The sequence below is a fragment of the Schistocerca cancellata genome, chromosome 8 (genome assembly GCF_023864275.1).
Source record: "Schistocerca cancellata isolate TAMUIC-IGC-003103 chromosome 8, iqSchCanc2.1, whole genome shotgun sequence".
NCBI lineage: Eukaryota > Metazoa > Arthropoda > Insecta > Orthoptera > Acrididae > Schistocerca > Schistocerca cancellata.
Window position 1 is genome coordinate 573,123,727 of NC_064633.1, and position 22,828 is coordinate 573,146,554.

Genomic DNA, 22,828 nt, shown 5'->3' on the forward strand with positions numbered 1-22,828 from the left:
CCAGTTTTACAGAGGCTTTGTGCAATCTCAGCTTCATTGTGGGTGTGTGGTGTATTTGTGTACAAGGCCCTCTTGTTTAAAAATATTGGACATGATGCACCATAAAGGAATCAAACTGGTCATGAGACAGCCCGATACCAGGCCTTTCTTTTGAGGCTAAGAGAGCTGCCATTTAGCACGAGGCAGCAATTACTCATGATACGACCAGTCTACAAATCAAAACCATGCCAGTAGCACCTGCATACCATGCCTTTGCTCACCCATCAGTGGAAATACTTTGTCAAAATTGACAGCAAGCAGAAATGTTCCTATGGGATTCACACAGAGGATGCCTTTTAGTGATGGGTGTAGCTGATTTTAAGTTGTTCACTGAGTTTGGAGCAAGTCTCCACCTTGGTAGTTAAAGAGGTCCAGAATTAGACTGGACAAATTTTAAGAAGTATTCACTCCAAATTTTACATTTCAATTTTTGTTTTATAGATTTTAGATTGGAGTCAGAGTTTTAAAGTTGTATACACTGATGGTTCAAAACGAGGGGACTCTGTTGGCTGTTCAGTAGTGTTCCCCAAACGTGTCTTCAGGATTTGTGATCCTGAAAGGACTGAGACATATAAGGTATCTTCAGAGCAAACATTATCTCATGTGCTTAGATTCCCTTAGTGTCCTACACTCATAGCTGCAAATGTAACCAGCAGAGAAAATTTTCCAGTTAATACTTCAGTACCAGCAGAAACAGGTATCATTTTTCTGAATTCCAGAGCATCTGAGAGTTTGGGGAAATGAACAAGCAGAGGGGCAATAACGTGCGTTTAGTGATGACAGCTGTCTAGTTGTAGTGTTCACGCTGATCACTCTGGTGGAATGAAATGACCCTGACCCACCTCTGAATTGCTCTCTATTCCTTATCACATTCTCTGGTGGGAGTCTGGCGTGCTAATCACTGCACTATCCCACTCGATCTCCATCTACGAAGGATTTGAATTGTATTTTGCTAGAAGGTGTTTTCCTGTCACAGTGGAGAGTTGTGTCGTCATCCAAATCCTTAAACCAGGGAAAAACCTTACAGCCCTCTACAGCTACCAACTGCTCAGCCACACCAACTTGCTTTGTAAAGTGCTTGAAAGAATGTACCCTGGTAATTTTTTTATGTCGCGTTTTCAAATCGGGAGACTTTCGTCCACTATCAGTGTAGTGTCCAAGAGGGACAATCCACAACCGATGATCAGGTTAGTTTGGAAAAAGCAGTCCAACTGGCTTTTACTAAATACCAACATCTCGTAGTTTTTTCTGACCCACGTAAGGTATATGACACCGCTTGGCACCATCTTATTTACTTTCCTCCCATGAATGAGAATTTCGAGACTTCCTACCAATGTTGATTCATCAGTTTTTATCCCACCAGTTGTTTTGGGTTAGAGTTGGTACATAACTCAGTTCCTCGTGGGTCCAAGAAAACAGCACCCCTCAGGGTTCTGTGCCCACCATCAGTGGGCTAGTGACCTCCATTGTAAGTGTGAGCACTCTTGCACTGTATGTTGATGACTTTTGCATTTGGTATAGCTTCCAATCTGTAGCCTTGGCTGAACGCCAGTTCCAGCCAACGTACCTTCACATGGACCCTTTCTAATGGCTTCCAGTATGTTCCCGCAGAAGCGCTCATCATGCAGTGTAGCATGTTTCATCCTGACTGAGAACTCTACTCGAGTACCTAGTGCTTGGACGCTGTTGCAGTCCCTGTTTATTTAGGTTTGTGGCTGGTTGGTATCTTTGGCTTTGAAATTGTTGGACCCTTGTGGAGTAACACTACCCACTGGTGCCTTTTGTGACGACTCCCTAACCCAAGGTCCTCGGCGGTACTTTTGCGGTAGCCACCACAAATTGTATAAAGCGTGGGTAGTGACCAGGATGTAGCTATGTCTGTTGGCCAAAGAATAATTAATGACAAGAATTGCGCCAGCTAGAATGAGGAGATAACTTATCTTTATTTCTGACGAAACGTGCGCCAGCAATACAAGTCCAAGTAATATCCAAGAGTAATCCGTGTACTGAGCCTAGTCGAATACAATAGCAAATATCACACTGCAGTGGCTCCGCTATAAACTCCACGAAAGGCTAGCAATAGACAATCGACAATAGACTGTTCGTCTCGGGGCCAGCGCTGCTCCTTATGTGCAAAAGGCAGAGGACTCTGCGGACCCGAGCTCAGCCATGGCGCGACCTCTTCCGTCGGCGGTAACGCCCTGAGACGCCGACAGCCGCGACAGGAATTGTGGCCACCGATGTCACGATCAGGGCGCGCGTGCGCGAGTTGGTTGGTTGGTTGGTTGGTTGGGTCCGTGGATACAACAGTGCCTTTTGGGCCAGTCCTGTCTTATTGTGAAAGCAGGGATTTAATCCCCACCCTCCCTTGGTGCTGTTGGTACAAACTCTTGCTCACATGTGCAATTCCCATACAGTAATTTCCTAATCATCTGACTTTACCAATTTTTTTCCCCTCTCTCTCGTTAAAGAGGCGTTGACCCAATTCTGAGGTGGGCTGGTAGATTTGTTACCGGTAGATTCAAACAACATGCAAGGATTTCGGAGAAGCTTCAGGAAATCAAATTGGAATCCCTGGAGGGAAGGTGACATTCTTTTTGAGAACACCATTGAGAACATTTAGAGAACCAGCATTTGATCCTGAATGCAGAAATATTCTGCTGTCAGCAACGTGTGTCACTAAAGGATCATGACAATAAGATAAGAGAAATTAGGGCCCATATGGAGGCATATATACAGCCATTTTTCCCTCGCTTTATTTGCAAGTGGAACAAGAAAGGAAGTGACCAGCAGTGGTACAGCGTACCCTCCAACACGTAACGTATGGTGGCTTGCCGAGTCTGTGTGTACATATAGATGTAGATATGCTTTTGTATCTCCAGCCTGTTGGCAACAACATTAATTGCTGGGGCATGTAGAAACAGGAGAGCTGGTAGCCATTGATACAGCCCTCTGTTTTATTAAACATATCTTCTTCAACTGTGTTTTTATTTGTAGTGGCTACATAAGCAGTCTTCAATTTATTGATTGATATTACTCTTGTATACTTGTGATAACTGCTGTTCACAATCTTCTCTCTTACCGTACTTATGATACCAGCTGAGTTGTCTTTCTGTGGTTCCCAAGTTGATCCCAGGTAATGAATTGGCTGACTGTTTAGTTTAAAAAAATTAGTTACTTGCCCAACATTCACTTTGACTATCCCAAGCTTGAATTTGCAGGTACAAATAAGAGCTTTACTCGTCTACTTACTCGTAGATGGAACATCATGTGATCTGTTACTGCCCAGCTCCGTTCCCTCCCACCAATGAACTCTCCTCTATTAAGGAGACAGTGGTCGCATAGCAGTCTTCCATGAAGCAATCCACCTTCCTATGCCACCTCTGTACTGATCCTACCAGACTAATTCAAGGTTTTGTCTTATGTTATGAGCCATCCCATGTTGTGATTGCAGAAACAAACACAGTACCTCACATCCTGGTGGAAACCCCCTCCTCCTGGTTCTCCATACCCAGCATGGTCTTCCAGGTTCTGTGCCTCTATTGTGGATGACATACGGACAGTTCAACTGGTTCTGTGTTTCCTCTGAAAAGTGGTGTTTATTCTCAGATATATGTTTTTAAACTGCTTTTTTTTGGGACGGGGGGGGGGGGGGGGGCGGCAAAGTGGTTGGGATTGTGGTGTCTCACACTTCGTGCTAGTCCTGGAGGCGCACAATAGTAGTTCCTCACTAACTACTTGGTCATCCTTCTTTTACTTTTTAGGGATGACACTTCATTGAAGGTAAGACTTTAATGATTCCTAATCCTTGATACTACGTTATGACGAAAGAACAGCTGAGCAAATTTTTATGCTTCCACAGAGAGAGTGGATTTTGCTCTCGTCTGTAATACTTGAACTATAAGGGATCAGGGATACCACAGTTGTGGGCAGGATGCTCCCCATCACATGTTGAGCTTCAAGGGACACTCAACTGCATCTACTGACTTGATCATAGCTCCCAACTAATTTTACTGTTGTTGGTTCATCTGACCATCATTATGTTTTTAGCCTTCTCACCTGATGTTACAAATCTCCCAGCTGCTAGAAGATATTATTCATTCTGTTACTGTCTTAGCTCTTCATTAAGATGGGTGGCGAGGGGGGTGGTGTCAGATATGGGTTTAGGGTCTTGTGCCACAGATAAACTATGGGGGAGCCCTCGTCTGTTCTGTGGCCTGCATACTGGCCTGACTCATACTTTTATTACTCTTTAAATTATTTCTAATCTCTGGTTTCAGTATTGCTTTCATTTTCTCGATTTTACCAGTCGTGCATACTATTACAATTCAATCCAGTTTCTGGTTGATAGCATTAACACTACTTGGACTGGGACTGTTGGACTGATAACCTTGTATTTTACCTGCGGGACCAGCAAACTGATCAACTACTCATCAAACCCGATGAGCTCATAAACTGTTGGACAAGACAAGGACAAATGTGATGGTGGTAGTATTTGTAGTTATTAGAGCATTAAAAGGCATAGAAGGTACTTCTGCTGGGGGCTAGTCATGGGGGGTACAGAATACCAAGATACCAATCATTTTTTACCCAAGAGCAAAGTTCAGTGACATCATTGTAATTTAGGTTCTCTCATGAAAGGCCTTTACATAGAAGGTCACACATTGACTTTTAAGGTGGAGATAGGAACAGTTTGGGGCATAACCCCAACTATCCAACTAAGGATGACATCAGGCAGATCACTGGAAATGCTTTGCATACTAATCTGAAGAATGTGTCGGTCCTTGACTGATGTGACAACCCTTGGATTCAGGAGTCACTCAGCAAACTGGAGTAACTGCACATGATTGTAGTTGATGTGATGCCCTTAACATGGTTGCACCACTGACACCATGAACGGCTTCTCAAAAGTTTCTGGTAAGAGGTTATGTGCACAATTAATTTCCACGAGTATTCCTTGTAACCAGTACATACTCTGTCCAGTCCCTGTGATTGCCAATATTATCATTTTTGTTTTAAGGCTAAATGTTTCCAGAAGGCAGAGCTGCTGAATAACTGTCACACGCTTAAAAAATCAGTGGTGAAACAAAAAGGGTGAGCTTGAACCTGCTGTTACTAGGTATTAGCTTCATTCCAGAAAGTAAGCTGATGTGGTGTCTGATGTCATACTTACGCAAACGAAAGAAGCACACAACACTTATAGTATTTTTTTTTGTTTTGTATTAGTTTTTGGAATGTAGGTCATGCTGACAAACTTATCTGTAGTATTCTCCAAAATGTAGATAAGGTTGTAAGGTCATGAGTCGGCAATGTGATATCGAATGCTTCAGTTAATCCCAAAAAGTGGCAGCTTGTACATCTTTTAATAATCAAAACATAAGAATTTAAAATCTTATACTAAATTGGTACTTGTTCCCACCCACCCTCCTCCTTGGTGGATGAGTCAGGGTGTATTTCCTGAAAGATGGAAGAATGCGATAGTAACATCCATTTATAAAAATGGAGATAAGCAAGTGACATCTACGAGTAGTATAGGTCCGCCTTTGCATGTTCTCAAACATATTGAATAAAGTAGCTTAATATGCCACTGAATCACTTTTCTGAGAATATCCTTTTAACAGTAGCACAGTTTCTCTACAGAGAAAGCTGCATATGATTTTTTAAATTCAGTTTTGATAAAATTAAATAAGAAAAATTATGATGTTGGCATTTTATGTAGTCTTCCCAAGGCCTTTGGTTGTGTAGATCATAAAATTTTGCTGGGGAAACTAAAGTGGTGTGGCATTAGAGACATTTGGCGAGCATGGATGGAGTCATATCTGAACAGTAGGAAATAGAGGATCATATTAACAAATGATACCTCAGGAATGAGACTGAATTTGGAGTTGGAAAATGTGGTGAGACCCAAGTTTGTCCCAGCATATACACACGTTGAGATTACTGTTTATAGGAAGCCCACTCACGTTGATTTGTATCTACAAGCTGATGGTTGTCACCTTCCAGCTTAGTGTGAAGGGGTACTCCTTACCTTGGTTCCAGGGCCCATGTCTTTGCAGATCCTGAGAGTCTGTCAGACGAGTTAATCCATACTGAGGTCATCTTCCATCACAATGGATGTAGTGAAAGGCAGATCAGATGTGCCCATTCTGTTAATAAGCAACTGTGCACCAGATGAGTGATGATAATACCAAGTCGGCATCAAGGTCTACGGCATTTCTTCCTTGTGCAGGGAGTGTCTCTAGCAGGATTGGTTGTATTTTTCAGAAATATGATGTGAAATGTGTTTTCCAACCTCCATCTAAGATTAGTATACTTTTAAGTGCTGTTAAGGGTGCTCTTGGTTAATGTAAGACCTGTTTCTATTGTATTCCTTGCAGTTGTGGCATGTCATGTATTGGTCAGACTATCAGGACAGTGTACTGAGCAGAAGCATCACACCCTTACAACAGCCATGCGCATCAGCTACTGCAGAACATTGTCTTGGCACCAGTTATCTGTGATGTGTCCATTTCACAGGTGGCTCTGCCTTTGATGCAAAACATACACTATCAACGGGAGACCCATCAGTGAAACAACAAGTCATGTATCAGCAGTTACATTAACACTGTTCAGCCTTTTAAATCGGCAAGACTACCTCCTGGGTATCAGTTAGGATGAATGGACATAGGCAGAGGGTGTATTCTGGCAAGACACAATATTCTGTTGCAGAGCATGCTCTGCAACATGACAGTCGTGTCCTTGGTGCCTGTTTCACCAGACGTGCCATCTGGATTCTTCCACAGACTTTTCTGGACTCCACAGAGGGGAACAAACACCACAACATTTCCTCGATTCTCACCACCCACCTGGCCTTAATTTACTTTAGTTCCTTCCATCTCGGCATTTGTTCACAGTAACTACTCCTTTTTTCAGTCCATTTTAGTTTTCTACATCTTTCATTTTCTGACCTGTCTGTTGTTTTCGCCACCCCCCACCCCCCTTGCACATCCGTTACATACAGTGCACTTAGTCTTTCAATGTTATTAACTCATGCACAGTGTTTGAACAGTTATCTCTGTCTCACATTCACCTTATCTCTCATGTTTTCAAATCTCGTCCGGTGCAGTCCCCAACAATCAGTCTTTCCTTCTCATCCCATCTGGTAGGTCTCCCCTGACCTGGGGTTCTGGGAGACTTTTCCAAGCTGTACCCCTTTTCCTAAACCTCTCCAACCCTTTTCCTTCACCACTCTTCCCCTTCAAGTTTTCTGCCGGAAGGAGGAGCTACTGGCTCTGAAAGCTTGCATAAGTTAAACCTTTTTATATGTGTGTTCCCCTGCTGCCGCTTGGTGAGTAGATTCTTTTATCTATCCAGTCACATTCAGTTTGCCTGGAACAGTTCCGTCCTCCGTCACAGCGGGACCCACCTCCTCTTCCTCAAAATCACCCTCTCCTAACCTTCCAGGAATTTCTGACTTCCAGCCTTGCCTCTCAATCCTTCTTAAAAAACCTTAATCCTACTCCCAACATCACCACTGCTGAAGCCCAGGCTATCCGTGATCTGAAGGCTGACCGATCCATCGTCATTCTTCCGGCGGACAAGGGTTCCACAACTGTGGTACTTGATCGTCGGGAGTATGTGACTGAGGGACTGCGTCAGCTTTCAGACAACACTACTTACAAAGTTTGCAACAACCTGAAAACCGCTTTTGCATCCCGTAACTACCCTCCCGACCTGGTACAGAAGCAAATAACCAGAGCCACTTCCTCATCTCCTCAAACCCGGAACCTTCCACAGAAGAACCCCAAAAGTGCCCCACTTGTGACAGGATACTTTCCGGGACTGGATCAGATTCTGAATGTGGCTCTCCAGCAGGGATACGACTTCCTCAAATCCTGCCCTGAAATGAGATCCATCCTTCATGAAATCCTCCCCACTCCACCAAGAGTGTCTTTCCACCGTCCACCTAACCTTCGCAACCTCTTAGTTCATCCCTATGAAATCCCCAGACCACCTTCCCTACCCTCTGGCTCCTACCCCTGTAACCGCCCCCGGTGTAAAACTTGTCCCATGCACCCTCCCACCACCACCTATTCCAGTCCTGTAACCCGGAGGGTGTACACGATCAAAGGCAGAGCCACGTGTGAAAGCACCCACGTGATTTACCAACTGACCTGCCTACACTGTGAAGCGTTCTATGTGGGAATGACCAGCAACAAACTGTCCATTCGCATGAATGGACACAGGCAGACAGTGTTTGTTGGTAATGAGGATCACCCTGTGGCTAAACATGCCTTGGTGCACGGCCAGCACATCTTGGCACAGTGTTACACCGTCCGGGTTATCTGGATACTTCCCACTAACACCAACCTGTCAGAACTCCGGAGATGGGAACTTGCCCTTCAGCATATCCTCTCTTCTCGCTATCCGCCAGGCCTCAATCTCCGCTAATTTCTAATTTCAATTTGCCGCCGCTTGTACCTCACCTGTCTTTCAACATCATCTTTGCCTTTGTACATCCGCCCCGACTGACATCTCTGCCCAAACTCTTTGCCTTTACAAATGTCTGCTTGTGTCTGTGTATATGAGGATGGATATGTGTGTGTGTGCGAGTGTATACCTGTCCTTTTTTCCCCCTAAGGTAAGTCTTTCCGCTCCCGGGATTGGAATGACTCCTTACCCTCTCCCTTAAAACCCAAATCCTTTTGTCTTTCCCTCTCCTTCCCTCTTTCCTGACGAGGCAACCATTGGTTGCGAAAGCTAGATTTTGTGTGTATGTTTGTGTTTGTTTGTGTGTCTATCGACCTGCCAGCGCTTTTGTTTGGTAAGTCTCATCATCTTTCTTTTTAAATATATTTTTCCCACGTGGAATGTTTCCCTCTATTATATATATAATACCTCCTCATAAGTTACATGGTCTACCCATCTTATCTTCAGCATTCTTCTGTAGCACAACATATCGAAAGCTTCTTCTCTCTTCTTGTCTAAACTAGTTACTGTGAATGTTTCACTTCCATACATGGCTACACTCCACCAAAATACTTTCAGAAACGACTTCCCGACACTTTAAATCTATACTTGATGTTAACAAATTTCTCTTCTTCAGAAACGCTTTTCCTGCCATTGCCAGTCTGCATTTTATATTCCCTCTACTTAGACCATCAGTTATTTTGCTCCCCAAATAGCAAAACTCATTTACTACTGTAGGTGTCTCATTTCCTAATCTAATTCTCTCAGCATCACCTGATTAAATTCTACTACATTCCATTATCCACATTTTGCTTTTGTTGATGTTCACATTATATCATCCTTTCAAGACACTGTCCATTCTGTTAAGCTGCTCTCCCAGGCCCTTTGCTGCCTCTGACAGAATCACAATGTCATTGGCAAACCTCAAAGTTTTTCACAAGATCGTTTGCGTGGCCATCCTCCACAGCAAGCATAGAAATCCTTGTTTTGTAAATAAAACTGCCTTTTTCTGCTACCACTTAATTTATTTATCCCAGACGCGTTTCTCCTTTTTCTTGTTCTTGTTTTTAGATTATTAAACAGTTCAACTGAAAAATTTTTTATGTAAAAAATCAATTAATTAAGATTTGCTGATATGTGTTTCCTATCATCTGGTCCAGAGGTAACACTACCACTTTATTACTGACATATAAGCGCAGCTTTGCATTCTGGCCTCCTTCATACAGTTCACCATGTTTCTTCTTCTTTTTTGTGGTGTATTATTCTCCACTGTTCTCGATTGTTATATCAAGTGGCAAAAGAACAATAGTACACCACAAAAAAGTAGAAACATGGTGAACAGTGTGAAGGAGGTGAGAACGCAAAGTTGTGCTTATATGTCAGTAATAAAGTGGTAGTGCGACATCCAGATCAGATGAGAGGAAATGCAGATCAGCAAATCATAAGTAACTGATTTTTTACATAAAAAATTGTGAAGTTGAACTGTTTAATAATCTAAAAACAACAAAACTGTATCGTTATAGATCCCACTGATGATGCCCTTAGAACAAGAAAAAGGAGAAACACATCTGGGATAAATAAATTAAGTGACAGCAGGAAAAGGCAATTTTATTTACAAAACAAGTATGTCAAAGTTTTTATTTCCTCTTCATGGATTTTAATTACTACTTCAAGTTTTTCTTTTGTTTCCTTTATTGCTTGTTCAATGTACAGATTGAATAACATTGGGGATGGGCTACCAACTGTGTCTTTCTTCCTCCCCAACCTCTGCTTCCATATCATGCCCCTTGACTCTTATAACTTCCATCTGGTTTCTATACAAATTGTAAATAGCCTTTTGATCCCTGTACTTTACCCCTGCCACCTTCAGAATTTGAAAGAGAGTATTCCAGTCAATGTTGTCAGAAGCTTTCTCTAGTCTACAAATGCTAGAAACATATGTTTCGCTTTCCTTAATCTATCTTCTAAGGTAAGTATTGCCTTATGTGTTCAAACATTTCTACGGATTTCGAACTGATCTCCCCCAAGGTTGGCTTCTACCAGTTTTTCCATTTGTCAGTAAAAAATTCGTGTAAGTATTTTGTAACTATGATTTATGCAGCTGATAGTTTGGTAATTTTCACACCTGTCAACACCTGCTCTCTTTGGGACTGGAAATAATATTTTTCTTGAAGTCTAAAGGTATTTTGCCTGTCTCATACATCTTGCTCACCAGATGGTAGAGTTTTGTCAGGGCTGACTCTCCCAAGGCTATCAGTAGTTCTAATGGAATGTTGTCTACTCCCGGGGCCTTGTTTTGACTTGGGTATTTCAGTCCTCCGTCAAACTCTTCCCACAATATCATATCTCCCATTTCGCCTTCATCTGCATCCTCTTCTATTTCCATAATATTGCCCTCAGGTACATCGCCCTTGTATAGACCATCTATACACTCCTTCCACCTTTCTGCTTCCCCTTCTTTGCTTAGAGCTCCATCTGAGCTCTCAATATTTACACAAGTGGTTCTCTTTGCTCCAGTGGTCTCTTTAATTTTGCTGTAAGCAGTATCTGTCTTACTCCTAGTGATACATGACTATACATCCTTAAATTTGTGCTATAACCTTCCCTGCTAAGCCATTTTGCACTTCCTGTTGATCTCATTCTTGAGATATTTGTATTCCTTTTGCCTGCTGGTCCAGAGGACAATATTATGGAAATGGAAGACGATGTAGATGAAGATGAAATGGGAGATACGATACTGCGTGAAGAGTTTGACAGAGCACTGAAAGACGTGAGTCGAAACAAGGCCCCGGGAGTAGACAACATACCATTAGAACTACTGACGGCCTTGGGAGAGCCAGTCCTGACAAAACTCTACCATCTGGTGAGCAAGATGTATGAGACAGGCGAAATACCCTCAGACTTCAAGAAGAATATAATAATTCCAATCCCAAGGAAAGCAGGTGTTGACAGATGTGAAAATTAGCGAACTATCAGTTTAATAAGCTGCAAAATACTAACGCGAATTCTTTACAGACGAATGGAAAATCTGGTAGAAGCCGACCTCAGGGGAAGATCAGTTTGGATTCCATATTCCGTAGAAATATTGGAACATGAGAGGTAATACTGACATTACGACTTATCTTAGAAGAGAGATTAAGGAAAGGCAAACCTACATTCCTAGCATTTGTAGACTTAGAGAAAGCTTTTGACAATGTTGACTGGAATACTCTCTTTCAAATTCTGAAGGTGGCAGGTGTAAAATACAGGGAGCAAAAGGCTATTTACAATTTGTACAGAAACCAGATGGCAGAGTCGAGGGGCATTAAAGGGAAGCAATGGTTGGGAAGGGAGTGAGACAGGGTTGTAGCCTCTCCCCGACATTATTTAATCTGTATATTGAGCTAGCAGTGAAGGAAACAAAAAAAAAAATTCGGAGTGGGTATTCAAATCCATGGAGAAGAAATAAAAACTTTGAGGTTTGCCGATGACATTTTAATTCTGTCAGAGACAGCAAAGGACTTGGAAGAGCAGTTGAACGGAATGGATAGTGTCTCGAAGGGAGGATATAAGATGAACATCAACAAAAGCAAAATGAGGATAATGGAATGTAGTTGAATTAAATCAGGTTATGTTGAGGGTATTAGATTAGGAAATGAGACACTTAAAGTAGTAAAGGAGTTTTGCTATTTGGGGAGCAAAATAACTAATGATGGTCGAAGTAGAGAGGATATAAAATGTAGACTGGCAATGGGAAGGAAAGCGTTTCTGAAGAAGAGAAATTTTTAACATCGAGTATAGATTTAAGTGTCAGGAAGTCGTTTCTGAAAGTATTTGTAAGGAGTGTAGCCATGTATTGAAGTGAAACATGGACAATAAATAGTTTAGACAAGAAGAGAATAGAAGCTTTTGAAATGTGGTGCTACAGAAGAATGCTGAAGATTAGATGGGTAGATCACATAACTAATGAGGAGGTGTTGAATAGGATTGGGGAGAAGAGAAGTTTGTGGCACAACTTGACTAGAAGAAGGGATCGGTTGGTAGGACATGTTCTGAGGCATCAAGGGATCACCAATTTAGTATTGGAGGCCAGCGTGGAGGGTAAAAATCTTAGAGGGAGGCCAAGAGATGAATACACCAAGTAGATTCAGAAGGATGTAGGTTGCAGTAGGTACTGGGAGATGAAGCAGCTTGCACAGGATAGAGTAGCATGGAGAGCTGCATCAAACCAGTTTCAGGACTGAAGACCACAACAACAACAACTGCATCATTTAGTGTTTTTTTATATGTTCTCCTTTCATCAATTAAATTCAGTATCTCCTCTCATATGCAAGGATTTCTACTAGCCCTCATGTTTTTACCTACTTGAACCCCCTGCTGCCTTGACTATTTCATCTCTCAAAGCTACCCATTCTTCTTCTACTGTGTTTCTTTCCCTGTTGTCAGTCGCTCTGTAATATTCCCTCAGAAACTCTCTAAAACCTCATGTTCTTAAAATTTATCCAGGTTCCATCGCCTTGAATTTCTACCTTTTGGCAGTTTCTTCAGTTTTATTCTACAGTTCATAACCAATAGATTGTGGTCAGAGTCCACATCTGCTCCTGGAAATCTCTTACAATTAAAACATGGTTCCTAAATGTTTGTTTTACCATTATATAATCTGTCTGAAACCTTCCAGTGCCTCCACACCTTTTCAATGTATACAGTCTCCTTTCATGATTCTCAAACCAAGTGTTACGCTCTGTGCAAAATTCTACTAGGCGGCTTCCTCTTTCATTCCTTAACCCCATCCCATATTCACCTATTACTTTTGCATGTCATCCTTTTCTTACTATTGAATTCCAGTCCCCCATGACTATTAAATTCTCATCTCCCGTCACTACCTGAATAATTTCTTTTATCTCGTCATACATTTCTTCGATCTCTTAGTTATCTGTTGAGCTAGTTGGCATATAAACATGTAGTATTGTGGTAGGCAAGGGCTTCGTATCTATCTTGGCTGCAATAATGCGTTCACTATGTAGTTTGTAGTAGCTTAGCTGCACTCCTGTTTTTTTTATTCATTATTAAACCTACTCCTGCATTACTGTTGTTTGATTTTGTATTTATAACGCATATTCACCTAACCAGAAGTCTTGTTCCTCCTGCCACTGAACTCCACTAATTCCCACTATATCTAATTTTAACCTATCCATTTCCCTTTTTAAAGTTTCTAACCTGCCGTCCTAATTAAGTGATCTGAAATTCCACACTCAGATCTGTAGAACGCCAGTTTTGTTTCTCCTGATAACATCCTCCTGGGTAGTCCCCACTCGTAGATCCGAATGGGGAACTATTTTACCTCCGGAATATTTTACCCAAGGGAACAACCATCATCGTTTAACCTTACAGTAAAGTTGCATGCTCTTGGGAAGAATTATGACTGTAGATTTTCCCTTGCTTTCAGCCATTAGCAGTACCAGCACAGCAAGGCCATTTTGGTTTATCTTACAAGTCTAGATCAGTCAATCATCCAGTCTGATGTCCCCTGCAACTACTGAAAAAGCTGCTACCCCTCTTCAGGAACCACTCATTTGTCTTGCCTCTCAACAGGTATCCCTCCATTGTGGTTGCACCTATGGTACTGCCACCTATGGTACTGCTACCTGTATCGCTGAGGCATGCAAGCCTCCCCACCAATGGCAAGGTCCATGGTTCATGGGCAGAGGGCATAATATGCTGAAACGATGTTTTTGGTTAGTTTATGTAAGTGCAAAGTTCCTCAATGAATAATCATTATTTGGTTTTTGTTCTACTTTCCTATTGAGATCTCCTATTATCATCTAGCAGTGGAATGTAGTTGAATTAAACCAGGTGATGCTGAGGGAATTAGATTAGAAAATGAGACACTTAAAGTAGTAGATGAGTTTTGCTATTTGGGCAGCAAAATAACTGATGATGGTTGAAGTAGAGAGGATATAAAATGTAGACTGGCAATGACAAGAAAAAGTTTCTGAAGAAGAGAAATTTGTTTACATAGAATATAGATTTAAGTCTCAGGAAGTCGTTTCTCAAAGTATTTGTACGGGGTGTAGCCATGTTTGGAAGTGAAACATGGGTGATAAACAGTTCATACAAGAAGAGAATGTGGTGCTGCAGAAGAATACTGAAGATTGGATGGGTTGATGACATAACTAATGAGGAGGTACTCAATAGAATTGATGAGAGAAGAAATTTGTGGCACAACTTGACTAGAAGAAGGGATTGGTTGATAGCACACATACTGAGCCCTCAAGGGATCATGAATGTAATATTGCAGGGAAGTGTGGGAGGTGAAAATTGTATAAGGCAACCAAGAGATGAACACAGTAAGCGGATTGAAAAGAAGTAGTTACTGAGATGAAGAGGCTTGCGCAGTGTAGAGTAGCCTGGCGAGCTGCAGCAAACCAGTTTTTGGACTGAAGACCACAACAACAACAATAACAATAAGAAATACAACAACAATGGAATTTACAGTAATTTATTTGGCAACTGTTGGTAGATATATTCTAATTTCTCAGCATAATGAGAGCATGTTGATGTATAGACAATAGGAGTCTTCAAAGATTATATGTAGTGTGTGTTAAAAGAGAGTATTCAGAAAAATTCTTTATATTTGTTTTTTTTTAAAACTAAGCAAGTGAGGTAATAATGAAAGAACAAATCATTCCTATTGAAATTATGTGAGTTTTTCTTTCTATCTTTATAACAGAAGGTAATAAATTGACATGAGAACAGATGCAGTAATGCAATTTGTAGCAAATGACGAAACAGTTTGCTTTGTAAATTGACATAAAACAATTGCTTTCCTTTTTTCTTGACAGATCCTTCACAACCATATAGCAACGGTGGAGAAACTGCCACTTACAACAACTGGGTCACCATTGCAGATAAGATGTAAAACTTTCCTGTCAGTAACATTTGTTGTGCCCAAGGAAAGAGACTGTCATGAAATTTACTGCACATTACAGAAACTCTCATTGCCTGGTGAGTTGCAACAATGTTACAAAATATCTCTCCTGTGCTGTTACTAATAATGGATGCATAATATAGGTACACGGTTGACATAAATGGTAATTGTGAATGGGTAGTTGTCAGATCTTCCTTTGGTCTTTCATACTTATGTATTTCAGACAACCATGAATGGAAACTAATAACATGTTGTGTATGTTGATGGTGGATGACAAGCTGAGTTATCCTAGAAATTGTATAAAGCATAATATATGTTGCATGTGGTAAAGTAAGTACTAGTCAGTATAATTATCCATCTTGAGTGCTATTTTCTAATTTTACTTTTTAAAAATTAACAACTGAACATGTTTTGGTGGCAGCTACAATCAGAATAACATTTAAAGTCTCAATATGCTGAATCTCATTGATTCACATGTATACTTGTAAATATGATGATGATTATTGCTATTGCCAAATGTGTAAGATGTATATTTAATAAAATAAATGTAAAAATAGCGTTCAAGATGGACCATTATATTGACAAGTGATAATGATGATCATAGACTTGTACAGTGATTTTATATCATTTACAGCAAAAGTAATCTATTATATGAAATTAATTGAATGTATTGAAATGAAATGAAATGAAGAAGGGGTTGGTGGAGAAGAAATTATGTAAAGACATGAAATGGTATTGGTGAAAAATCATTTAGAAAAATTGGCATTTTTTGGCATTTTAATAAACTCAGCAGTGACAACTGAAAATTTGTGCCAGACCATGCCTCAAACCATATGTTTCTGCTCACAAAAAGCAGTAAATCAGGATTCAAGTCCTTTTTTGGGACAGATTTTCACTTGTAGTTTATAGGTTTATGCTCTAAAAGTTAGGATTGTTTGAGGAGCAAAAATGGTTTTTTCAGTATCTTTTCTGTTATGTTCTTCTGTATGGCTACACTTTTGAACATAAAACAGAACTAACTGGTTTTGCAGATAATACAAGTACCATTGTTTTAAAAAACCATTGGGAAGTATTAACAGAGGAAATCACAAATGACAATTTTATCGAGGTTGTTATCTGGTTATATGTAAATGCCACACATTTCGTAGTTGTGATTTGTAGAGTGGAGATGGAGACATGCATTCAGTTAAACTTTAAAGAATGTTTCTGTATCATCATATTCAGCTACCTTTTCTATAAAGACAGTTGTCAGTTTCTAGAAGATAGTAAGTCCATGTGTTTGGCCAATTTTCTTTTCTAGATATGATAAGGATAATGGTTAGGCTGATTATTGATTTAAACAGGCAAGTAAGTTGAAATGATGTGTACAAGTTCAAACACCAATGCAATGTCTTTTAGGCCTATCTATTTATACTGTGGAGAATATTAACTAAAACTCACAGACACTTATTAGCTGAGCATTTTTTAAAACTGTTGTTGATTCTGATAATGCGTGTGGTAAATATGTCTTAACTGTTCAACGATTGACACATTTAACAGAATAGTGTTCCTTATGAAAGTGAGTTATAGAACATGGAACCAACTAGATAACTTACTCTCTTCTTTTTCAGTTCACATTGAAGACCTGTACTGCTTTCACTATACGTCCAGTACAGAAGACATTCCAAAACAAGCAGGATGGAACTTTTTTGACTTACAGTCAGAGTATCAACGCATGAGGGTGCCTAATGACCAGTGGAGTCTAACGTTGCTCAACAAAGACTATGAGGTTTGCAGAGGCTGCTCAATTTTGAATTATCTGAGGACATTATATATCAAGTGCAGGTGTTTGTTACAGATAATTACCTCATGAAGAAATAAGCAAATGTCAATTCACAAACTGACACCCATATGAGTAAAATTGTACCGAAGGTCCTGCACGTCAAAAAGGGCACTGTGTAAGCTTAAGTATTTGACTTCATGGCTATAATTTTTGTTCCTTGGTGGTGGGTGATGTAAAGATCTTTAGAAAAAAACTGAACATCTTGCTGAAAGCATGCAATAAACAAGCATGGAATTTTATTGATAAAGTTAAATAAAAAGGTAATAAAGAGAATAAAAATAGACAGGAAGAGTGATAGGTTAACTGAGTAAAAATATTGTCATAGTCTATTTTAATTATTAATTTAATTATAGAGAAAAGATTCAAATGTGTTATGTTGAGCAGAAAGAGTATGTATTGCTCTTTGAAGTCAGTTGGCATATGTGAAGACACTGTATCCAAGATTACTGTTTGGTTCACTCTTTCTTACAGCGAGTGATCTGCGAGTACCCTGTTGAAATGTCAGAGCCAGTTATCCAGATTTGTTACTGACCTAGAAAAATGGTCACGCAGTGGTTGGACGCAAGACTCATATTGCGGAGTACAATGGTTCAAACCCAGTGAAGCCATCTGGATTAAGTTTCCTATGATTTTTCTAAATCACTTAAGGTGAATGCTGGAAGGTTCCTTTTGAAGGAACTTGATCGATTTCCTTTCCCTTAATTTTCTAATGTGAGCATGGGTTGTGTCTCTAACAACTTGTTGCCGACAGGACATTTAACCTTAATATTGCTGCTTCCCTTCCTTCGTAGTAACATGTTGTTATTAGTTGTGTTTTATGAGATATGTGATGTACATCCTTTAAAAGTCTTTCTCACCTTTGAAATATTAGTTGTGGCAATAAAGAAACAATTTTCAACTTGTAATTTCTTAGACCATCCTGGCAATTTTGTGACATTTTGTTGAATCGGATGTATTGCCAGTGGTCTGCATTTTTCTAACACAACATTTCAATGTTGTACCTCGGCGTCTTCATCAGTTGCTTCCTGTAACTGAACGACCGTGTCAGTTGGTCGCCAGATGTTCTGTCTTCTGTTTGCATCTGCTTCTGCTGTTTTCCCCAGTGGCGGCCATTTCGTGGCGTACCCTACTAGGTCTGTGCCCGCCAGGCACGTTCGTAGCACTGTTGACAGGCTGAATTTGCTGTCGGTGACCGTTCCGACCTTCTCCAGCGTGATCGTGTCAGTTGGTCGGCAGGTGTTCGATCTTCCATCTGCACCCACTTCCGATGTTTTCCCCAGTGGCAGCTGTTTCATGGCATTCCCTTTTAGGTCCGTGACTGCCAGGCGGGTTTTTCACACTGTCGATTGTCGAATTTTCAACTTGTCACTTGGTTCTCCCACTTGCCTTTCAAATCCTATACAGATTTCCACAAGATATTTAGAACTCCATTGTAAATGTACATGTAAGACATCCAAGTTGTATATTAACGATTGTAAAAGAGGGAAATTGGAATAAGTCTGTAATTACAGGGAGGGGATTGAAATTGAGGTGAAAGGTTTCCTTAAGATCACAGAAGCCAGAGAATGATACCAATGATAAGTTTGCAGATTAATGAAATAAGAAGAGACATAGTGGGAGGAAACTGCTGTTGGGGGAAGGGGGGAATTATAATAATCAGACATGGATGTATTAAAGGACAAGAAATTTGGATTCCTTCGTTAATTTGCTTCAGATGGGAATCACGAATAATAAAGATAGTAAATATACAGGGTGAATCACCTAAAACTTCCACCGGAAATATTGCGGATATCGAAAGTTTGTTGATGTGTGGTTTTCACAGAATGGATTGGTAGTCAAGGGCTCGTATGTTAGCCAACCAACAGATTGTAATAATACTTTGAAAGTGTTTTTTGTGCCAAAATACAGTTTATAAATGGAACAATGCCTATTGATGACTACAAACTAAAAGTAGGGTAAATTGGAATGTCAGTCATGTTTGTTGAAGGATTATATTGCGAGTCATTTATGAGATATTGTATTTTGAAAAGTTCCAACACCGACACTTGTACATCACCTACGACAGCACGCATTAAAGAAAGAATAACACAATTACATACACTAGTTGTGTGGATTGTGACCAGTAATGAGACAACTGACCATCACAGATTGTGTTCAAAATGACAACCGCCAGTGGCAATACACGGAATGATTGCTGCATACGTTCTAGCATTTCAGCAGAGATGTCCAAGTCGGCTGCAGTAATACATCATTGCATATCATCGAGTGTGGTTGGTATGTCCTCGTAGACAGCATCTTTCAGCTTTCTTCACAGAAAAAAAGTCTACAGTGGTCAAATCCAGGGAATGGGTTGACCAAGGTACAGGTCCTCTGCATCCAGTTCAACAATTTGGAAACTATTTGTGAACACATATAGTAGTACTTTGTGCACTATGAGCTGGACAGCCATGTTGCTACCCCAGATTCTTCCTAATCTGCTGAGGAATGTCTTCTAGCATTTGTGGACAATGGCCTGTTAAGAGGCTGTGATACTTCAGCATGCTCGGTGTTCCATTGAAGAAAAACAGGCCTATGAGCTGATGGTTCATTGTCCCACACTATATGTTTACACTCCATGGAGCTAACATTCCACCTGACAAAGCCAATGGGGATTATCTACAGACCAATAGCGCATGTTTTGGCAGTTTACATGGCCATGATTGGTAAATTTGTCTTCGTTACTAAACAAGATACATGATACATCCGGAGTATCCTGTCTTAATGCCTGTGTACAGAAGTTAACACGATCCTCACAATCGTTTCCATGCAGCTCTTGATGGAGAGAGATGCGATAGGAATTGAACCTATGTTGATGGAGAATGCATAGGACCCTTGCCTGACTCATATCAATTCCTTATGCGATTGTCTGGAATGCGTGTATTCCCTTTTGTGTGCTTCATGTATTGTGTTTTTGTATTTCCTGCTTTCGTGAGTTAAATTCAGTGTCTCATGTGTTATGCAAGGATTTCTATCAGGCCTTGTCTTTTTACCTATTTGATCCTCTGCTGCTTTGACTGTTTCATCTCTCAGGACTACCTGTTTATCTTCTTCTGTGTTCCTTTGCCCTGTTCCAGTCATCTGTTGCCTAATGTTCTATCTGAAATGCTCAACAACCTCTGGTTCTTTCAGCTTATCAAGGTTCCAACTCTTAATTTTCTACCTTCTTGCAATGTTTTCAGTTTTAATGTAGAGTTTATAATCAAAAGTTGTGGTGGTCAGAATCCATATTTGTGCCTAGAAATATCGTACAATTTTAAATCTGATTTCAAAATCTGCCTTACTATTATATAATTAATATGAAACCTGGCATCCAGGTCTCTTCACACGTAAACTGTTCTCAATTCCTTCCCCCAGTCCGTATTCTCTCACTACTTTTCCTTCCCTTCCTTTTCCTATTATGAAACTTCAGTCCCCTCATCACTATTAAATTTTCATCCCCCTGAACTATCTGAATAATTTCTTTTATCTCATCATACTTTTTTTCCAATCTCTTCTTCATCTGCAGAGTTAGTTGACATATAAACTTATACAACTGTGGCGGATGTGGGCTTCGTGTCTGTCTTGGCTATAATAATGCATTCACTGTGCTGTTCATAGTAACTTACCTGCATTCCTGTTTTCTTATTTGTTATTAAACCCATTTCTGCATTACCCCTATCTGATTTTGTATTTATAACACTCTACTCACGTAACTAGAAGTCCTGTTCCTCTTGCCACAAAACTTCTCTAATTCCCGCTATATTTAACATTAACCTATCCATTTCCCTTTTCATGCCTGATTAAGGGATCCAGCATTTGATGCTTCGATCCATAGAATGCCAGTTTTGTTTCTCCGGATGACAACATTATCCTGAATATGCTCTGCACAGTGCAGAATATAACATTTATTGCTCATTTATTCAAAGCAGTATTCTAATGCAGTGCTGATACCAACTAAAATGAAGTATCCCTATTGACCTGTGCATTTTACTCAGTTTTATTCTGGTGGATGCATTACTTGTGTGTGTTATCTTTATCAGCAACAGCATTTTCTTGCACTGAAATTGGGAACATGAGGGTACAACCTAATATGTATTCAGATAAATGCCCATTTAGATCAGCATGGTAATTGAAGAAGAACTGCAATGTTCAGCTTGAATAATAAATTTATCCCTACAAAAATTCAGTGACAACAAATCTATTATTCACTCATCTATTTATTTATTCATTACTAATTGTACACTTTGGCACACCTAACTCTTGGTTATATCCTCGGAGAGACTTCACGTATTAGCAGAAGAGTTATTGTGCATACACCTATAGACACCTACAAGTAAACTCCTCACCCACTATCTTGAAAGAATCTCACATATAAAACAACTTCTAATAACTGGATGAATAATCTGGATAATTATAGTGTCTAGGCACTAAAATGTAATTTATGCATGGTGATTCTGGGATGATATTACAAACTTTAAGGAATGGTGGAGAATGTTAAATGTAGAAAATTGAAAAAAGAGAACCTGATCTGAAAGCAAAAGAGTGGAAAGTTATAAGGGAAAATTGTTCTGATGCCTCAGATAGTGGAAGACATGCACTGATACCATAGTTCCTAAAATTATAGGGTAGGCAACCCCAAAAGGCACGTAGGGGTAGAGACTGGGATAACAACTCAACTAATCCAATGCAGATGGCATATTGTGTACTGACATGAGCAACCCTGATATACAGTGTCTGTACTGTAGTAGACTCTGTCCGCCGCTCGTGGTCTCGCGGTAGCATTCTCGCTTCCCGAGCACGGGGTCCCGGGTTCGATTTCCGGCGGGGTCAGGGATTTTCACCTGCCTCGAAATGACTGGGTGTTTGTGTTGTCCTCATCATTTCATCATCATCCAGGAAAGTGGCGAAATTGGACTGAGCAAAAGATTGGGTAATTGTACGGGCGCTGATAACCACGCAGTTGAGCGCCCCACAAACCAAACATCATCATCATCATCATCATCATCATCATCATCATCATCATCTGTAGTAGACTGCATCCTGTGTTCAGAAGTTGAAGGATTAACAATGATCAGCCCTGACTAAATGGAGATGTACCTGGTGACAGACCTTGCAGACATGATTTTCGTAAATGGGCAAGGAAATGGAAGCAGCAGAGAGGTGGAAAGGTTGGACAGGAATAAATATATGTGTAGAATACATCTGACTCACACCAAGTTTTCAAGACTGTTCCATCAATTAAATGAAATCGTGCAATTGGTCCACAGTACGATGACAGAGCATGGTGACAAACTACACGTACTCTTAATTGAGAAGATACAGTGCTAGCTCGAATAGATGAGGCACCTGCAATCAACACTCATTCAGTTGTGCATGAAAGGAATGTTTTGCAGAGTACTGTGTGGCAAGTATAATAGGAAATGCAGCTACACCCCCTAATGTCAACAGAAAGTGCATGCTTTGATTCCTGCTGACTTTGGACCTCATTTTGTGTTCAGCCATTGGTTCTTGCAGTGCCTTACAATTCATCGTCAATTACCTGCATGTGTACTTTTCACAGATGAGGCCTGTTTCACCACAGCTGGAATGGTAAA

General features: G+C 40.4%; 1 protein-coding gene across 1 annotated transcript in view; it reads left to right on the forward strand.

Annotated features, from left to right (window-relative positions):
* Positions 1-22,828, forward strand: part of LOC126095017 (myotubularin-related protein 6) — a 411,731-nt gene that overhangs the window by 255,163 nt on the left and 133,740 nt on the right. Inside the window, exons 3-4 of the mRNA XM_049909676.1 lie at positions 15,309-15,471; positions 17,005-17,162. Of these exons, the coding sequence (XP_049765633.1) occupies positions 15,309-15,471; positions 17,005-17,162 (321 nt within the window). The remainder of the gene's footprint in view (positions 1-15,308; positions 15,472-17,004; positions 17,163-22,828) is intronic.